We start from the raw sequence: 5,636 nt of genomic DNA on the forward strand, positions 1-5,636 counted from the left end.
CACCTCTTCTTACCCACAGGGTTGCACCGTACCCACCCCGTGATGCTACCCCATCCAGCCACCCTGTGACACGGCCCCTAGCTCGGGGGTGACCCGGCAGCCGGACGGGACCCCCGGTGGGGACCTGCTCTGCAACCACCGCCCTGTTTGCTCTGGCACCGGCCTCACCCGTGCAGGCAGAGCTCGGGGGTGACCCGGCAGCCGGACGGGACCCCCGGTGGGGACCTGCTCTGCAACCACCGCCCTGTTTGCTCTGGCACCGGCCTCACCCGTGCAGGCAGAGGGAGAGGCTGAGCAGGCTGCTGGCCCCACGCTGGGGCACACGAGGTAGGAGGGACATGGGGCACTGCCGCACACGTCCCCGATTGGGACCAGGCTGGCCAGAGAGGTTGTCCCCATGTCGCCTTTCTCCGGGTCTTGTGCTGCCATGGTCAGGGGAGCAGGGCACGGTACGTGGGGCTGTATGGGCTCACTTGTGCTTGGGGTCCCTCCGGCCACTGCTGGCCGTGGGGTGCTGGACCCCCGTGTGTGTCCCCAGAGCTCCCAGAGATGGCCTTCCAGCGGAGCCACCGGCTGAACCTGCTGCGCCTCGTAGTGCTGCTCCTTGTCGCCTTGGCTGGCATCAAGTTCCTCTTCCGTGACAGGTGAGGTGACAGCAGGACCCCAGGGAGGTCGGGGTCTGCAGCAACCCCTGAGCTGTGCTTCTGTGGCACCTGGTGCTGGGGGGCAGCTGGTGACCCCATAACCCCGTGGATACCCCCATCCCTGCTCCACTCCCTGCAGCTTTACCCTGGAGCTGCACAAGCACGTCAGCAAGGACAGCGGATTCTGGGGGGACACGGGTGACATCGTCCAGGACATCATCCCCCAGAGCCAGGTTCTGGAGGTCCCTGCGGCAAAGATAATGGCCCTGAGGCAAAAGCAGCAGGTCCCCAGGGATGTCAGTGCCACCGAGATGAGGCTGGTCCACCTGGACCTCAAGGGAGCTGCACCCAGAGTCTCCTACCTGGAACAGGTGAGGATGCCCGGGGACAGGGAGGAGGGGCCAAGGAGGGATGCACTGACGGGGCTCGGCCTGCCAGCTGTCCCTGCTGACACCTGGACTGTGCCATCCCCACTGCTGAGCCCACCCTGCCCACCCTGCAGGTGTTCCCCCTCCTGTCCCAGCTGGGAGCCAACGGTGTCCTCATCGAGTACGAGGACATGTTCCCCTTCAAGGGGGAGCTGGAAATCCTCAGGTCCCCGTACGCTTACAGGTGAGCAGGGCTCACACAGGGCTGTGTGCCGAGCTGGCTGTGGGGCTTGCGGCCCCAGCAGGTCCCGGTGCTCCAGGGGCTGGGTGTGACCCACCTGGCCCTGTGCCCACGATAACCACAGTCAGAGTGCCAGGCTGTGCTGCTGGGCAGACCAGTTTCCTGGCCTGACAGGTCAATATTTGTGCCCCTCAGTGAAGTGCACACGTGTGGGGCAGCTGGGGCCATGTGGGCAGGGTGGCAGTGGAGGGGGAGGAGGGAAAATGCCCCCACGCTCTGCCCTCTGCCCCGGCATCCCCCGCTGAGCCTGTCCCTGCCCTCCCAGCGAGGAGGACATCGAGCGGATCCAGCAGCTGGCAGACCAATACAAGCTGGAGGTGGTTCCCCTGGTGCAGACCTTTGGTCATGTGGAGGTAGAGGGTCCCAGTCCTGCTCCCCATCCCAAATCACAGGGATTCCCTCTGGACAACCCCCTGATGGTTCCTCCCCACAGTTCATCCTCAAGCATGAGAAGTACCAGCACCTGCGGGAGGTTGAGCGCTTCCCCAACAGCTTCAACCCCCACGTCCCCGACACCCTGGCCCTGCTCAAGAGCATCCTGTCGCAGGTGATCGAGAAGCACCGGCGCTCCACCTGGATCCACATCGGCGCAGATGAGGTGGGCAGGGGCTGTGCAGGGACCCCAGCCCACGCCCCAGGCACCAGGGGTGCTCCCAGGGCTGCTGAGCATCTCCCTTCCCCCAAGTTCAGGTGTTCCATCTCGGGGAGGGGATAGACTCCAAGAACTGGATGAGCCACCACAAGGGCGATGTGGGGACCATGTACCTGAAGCACATCAAGGAGGTTCTGGGCTTCCTCACAGCACAGTACTGGGGGCTGCGGGTGCTCATGTGGGATGACATGCTGAGGAAGATCAGCGTGGGAGCGCTGCAGGGTGAGGGGACAGGGACGGCAGTGGTGGCACCTGGGCCAGGCTCCGCAGCAGCACCCGCTCTGTGCCCACCCTGGCAGGCATCGTGCCCAGTGCCAGCAGGAGCCCATGCCTTGCCCTGTGGGAATGTGGGTCTCGGGGAAGCATGAGGAGCCTGAGGCTGCCTCCTGCTGCTGGCACCAACGTCTGCCCTCCCTGCAGAGTCCGGGATAGCGAAGCACGTCTCACCCGTGGTGTGGTTCTATGCACCCGACTTCGAAGCTGAGCAGATTGGTAAGGTGGCATGCCAGGCTCCTGGGGATGGTGGGGGGATCCCCCCTGAGCCCCCCCCAGCCTCCTGGGGACAGTGGCACTGGTGGCTCGCGCCTGTCCCACTGCAGTGCCGTTCCTCACCAAGTACGTGGAGAGCGGCTTCGAGGCGGTTTGGTTCGCCAGCGCCTTCAAGGGCACCACGGGGCCGGCTCAGGCCTGGACCCCGCTGAGCTACCACCTGAAAAACCACCTGAGCTGGCTGAAGGTGATGCAGGCCGTGCCACGGCTGGCCCCACTGCGCTTGCAGGGCGTAGTGCTCACCGGCTGGCAGAGGTAAGGGGTGGTGGGACCCCGCCCTGCCCTCTCGGTGCCCACACAGCCATGCTGGCACAGTGCAGAGGTGATGGCTGTCCCTGCCCCGCAGGTACGATCACTACTCGGTGCTCTGCGAGCTGCTGCCCGTCAGCATCCCCTCGCTGGCCATCTGCCTGCAGACCCTGGTGAACGGTGAGCCCCCAGCTCTGCTGGCATGGCCAGGCTCACCCTCACCTCCCACTGCCTGCCAGAGCCCGTCCTGCTGGGCAGGGTGCTGGGGGGAGGTGGGAGACAGAGGAGGAAGAGCTTCAGCTCACCCAGTTTTGGGGGTGTGGTGAAGCTGGGGCAAGCCTGATGGTGAGGTGTCCCAAGCTCTTCTGCCCCTTTCCTCACCCTTCCAGGGGGCTTCACAGAAGATGCAAAGAGGAGGGTGCTGGATGTGCTGGGCTTGGAGAGCGTGCAGCTGGAGCAGAGCACCTGGTGCGTGCACATGGTTGTGGCAGTTGCATCAGAAGGGAGGCGCTGGAGGGAAGCAGGGGCTTGGGCACCCAAATGCCCTGGTCCCAGACCCACCAGGGTGCTGGGATTCACCCAGCCCAGTGCACCCCATGTCCGGGGCCCTCACCTTGCCCTCCCTTTCCCCAGCGAGGGCAGGGGAGTGTTCCCTGGTGTGGAGATCTACCACATGGTAGAGCAGGTTAATGGCCACCTGAAGGAGAGCATCCTTAAGGCATTGGAGGAGGAGAGGTAACAGGCGGGGGGAGCAGTGGGATTAGTGCCTCTGGCCATGTTTCTCCATGGGAGGGGACCTGCCTCATGTGCAGCTCCTCATCCCCCACGGCCCCTGTGCCCCCAACTCCCTCGTGCCTCTCCAGTGCCATCAAGGGCTGGTTCAGCCCCTACCACCGGAAGCGCCAGTTTGGGAACCCCCGCAACATGGAGAGCTTTGGCAGCAAGGTGCTGAAGTACGTGGTGCTGGGGGCTGGGAGGAGTCTGCACAGGGCTGGGAGGGGTCCCAGGCTCAGCCCTGGGGTCCCTCGCAGAAGGGAGCTGGACCCCTGCTCTCCCCTCCCCAGGCTCCATGAGGACTGGGAGAGCTTTGTCCGTGACCTGCGTGCCCAGCTGGAGAGGATCTACTTCCCTGACACAGTGGAAGAGTGGATGGAAGAGAACGTCAACCCCTACCTGGACCAGCTGCGGGACCTGGTGCGGGACTACCGGGCCATCATCCGCCTCAACGGCCGGCCCAAGGCCACATAGGGGCAACAGCCCCCCCAGCTCCCGCTGCCCCCCTGGCTGGGCTTTGGGGGCCACCATCGCGTGTCTGTTTGCTGGTGACGGCGCTGCTGCCGCCGTTTGCACTGTACAGAGCCCCTGCACACCCCCCTCCACAATAAAGTATTTTCGTAGATGCTGCTGGGTGCTGGGGGGGCCACGACTCTGCCCCCAGTGCAGGGAGAGGGAGCTCAGGCTGGTGTGGAGGGCTGGGGTCTATCTTGTGACACCTCCTGGGCCCCTGCTCAGGCTCTGATGGAGCTGGAGGGGTTGGCAGCCACAGGGCAGAGTGTGACAGAGCTCATGGGGACACCCTTGTGCCTTGTGCTGGCCTCGAGGGTGGCTGTGCCCTCCCTGGACAGGATCCAGGTTGGTGGGGCTGCTGGGTGCTGCATGTCCCAGGCAAGGGCTGCCACCTGGGATGGAGCAGGGACAGAGGGATGTGCAGGGGCCCTGCCAGGCTCCCACCAGCACCCGCTCCCCAACCCTGTGTCTGCTTTCAGTCGCTGTGAATCCCTGGTCGCTGGGAGGGGTGTGAGCACAGTGATGGCTTCTTCAGCCTCCAAATTCTGCCTTCATCTCTTCCTTCTTCTCTGTTATTCCAGCACCCAGGCCCCGTGTGCTCCCAGATCCCCCCCGCCTCCCGAGTCCAGGCAGAGGCTCTGCTGCGCTCCTTTCCCATCGGAAAGGCAGCTGTGCTGGGGGGATGCGTGGGGATCTCTGCGTGGGATGAGCCCTCCTGCTGCTGGTGGAGTCTCCAGTTCCCACAGTCAGGTTTCCACGTGCCTGTTCCCCACAGTGCCCATCCTAAATCCCGCGTGCCTGAGGCTCTGACCGTTCCGGGTGCTGGTTTTGCTCGGGGTGTGCAGGGCAGGAACGGGGACATTTCACTGCACATTCTTCTGCTCTGCAAAGACCAACCCGACTTGGCAAGAGCCCGAGGGAGCCGCAGGAACGCCAGGCTGGAGCTCCTCCTGCAAAGCCGGGCTCAGGCGGGGAGGAGGGACAGCGTTGGTGCACCCCACCGGCCCCACACCGCGGCCCTGCTGCCCCGTGTCGTGCCCCGGTCACAGAGGTCCCGGTGCCTGGCGAGGGCGTCGGGGCAGGAGCTTCCCCGTGCCGTGTCTGTGCCGGGTGACTGGGTGTGGGGGCCCAGCAGGAGGGAGCCGTGGGGCACAAAGGGACCTTTGTTGAGGCGCTGCGTTTGTTATCAGGTGGTGGCAGGTGCTGGCAACCCAAATGTCCTGGATTGGAAAGTGGGGGTGGGGAGAGGAGACGGACCCCGCCGTCCCTGAGGGGGGGTCAGCCCGGAGATGGGGACTGGGCGGGAGCTGGGGGTTGTGCAGGAGACCCTTGGGCTCCAGCTCGGGGGGCACAGGCCAGCACGGGGCGGGCAGGGGGCATCAGGGGACAGTTTGGTTCCCTCCTCCGTCTTTCCGTCTGCCACGGGTGCTAACACGGGGCTGCAGATGCCGGTCCCCGTACACTGCACCCGCCTGTGACTGCACCCCTCAGTGCCCAGCGCTGTGGTGGCCAGTTGGCTACCAGCCTTCCGGTCCCATGTGCCCTAATGCCGGTTTGCTGGAGCCGGGACTCCACGAGGTTTTTAT

The 5,636-nt window shown here is 65.0% G+C and overlaps 1 protein-coding gene across 3 annotated transcripts; it reads left to right on the forward strand.

The window, feature by feature from the left end:
• Positions 1 to 81: 81 nt before the first annotated feature.
• LOC103615525 (hexosaminidase D) lies at positions 82 to 4,164 on the forward strand. 3 transcript variants are annotated; one of them, XM_017734006.1, is made up of 15 exons: positions 82 to 176; positions 278 to 327; positions 539 to 644; positions 784 to 1,015; positions 1,147 to 1,256; positions 1,579 to 1,666; positions 1,747 to 1,911; positions 2,004 to 2,187; positions 2,386 to 2,457; positions 2,565 to 2,769; positions 2,861 to 2,943; positions 3,153 to 3,231; positions 3,397 to 3,498; positions 3,627 to 3,716; positions 3,828 to 4,164. In XM_017734006.1, exons 3-15 carry the CDS (start codon positions 550 to 552, stop codon positions 4,009 to 4,011), a joined length of 1,689 nt encoding a protein of 562 aa, XP_017589495.1. In that variant the 5' UTR covers positions 82 to 176; positions 278 to 327; positions 539 to 549; the 3' UTR covers positions 4,012 to 4,164. The 3 variants fall into 3 exon arrangements, with proteins under 3 accessions (XP_017589495.1, XP_017589492.1, XP_017589493.1); XM_017734003.1 differs by lacking the exon at positions 82 to 176 and having other exon boundaries at positions 190 to 327; XM_017734004.1 differs by lacking the exons at positions 82 to 176; positions 3,828 to 4,164 and having other exon boundaries at positions 190 to 327; positions 2,582 to 2,769.
• The last annotated feature ends 1,472 nt before the right edge of the window (positions 4,165 to 5,636 follow it).

The sequence above is a fragment of the Corvus brachyrhynchos genome, unplaced genomic scaffold, assembly GCF_000691975.1.
Source record: "Corvus brachyrhynchos isolate BGI_N302 unplaced genomic scaffold, ASM69197v1 scaffold5, whole genome shotgun sequence".
NCBI lineage: Eukaryota > Metazoa > Chordata > Aves > Passeriformes > Corvidae > Corvus > Corvus brachyrhynchos.

Bases quoted from the DNA above. Each gene is read 5' to 3' on its own strand.
- LOC103615525 (XM_017734006.1), top strand. From the start codon at position 550: ATGGCCTTCCAGCGGAGCCACCGGCTGAACCTGCTGCGCCTCGTAGTG. The intron at 1,912-2,003 runs GTGGGCAGGGGC...CCCCAAGTTCAG, and splicing joins TCCACATCGGCGCAGATGAG to GTGTTCCATCTCGGGGAGGG. The intron at 3,499-3,626 runs GTAACAGGCGGG...GTGCCTCTCCAG, and splicing joins AAGGCATTGGAGGAGGAGAG to TGCCATCAAGGGCTGGTTCA.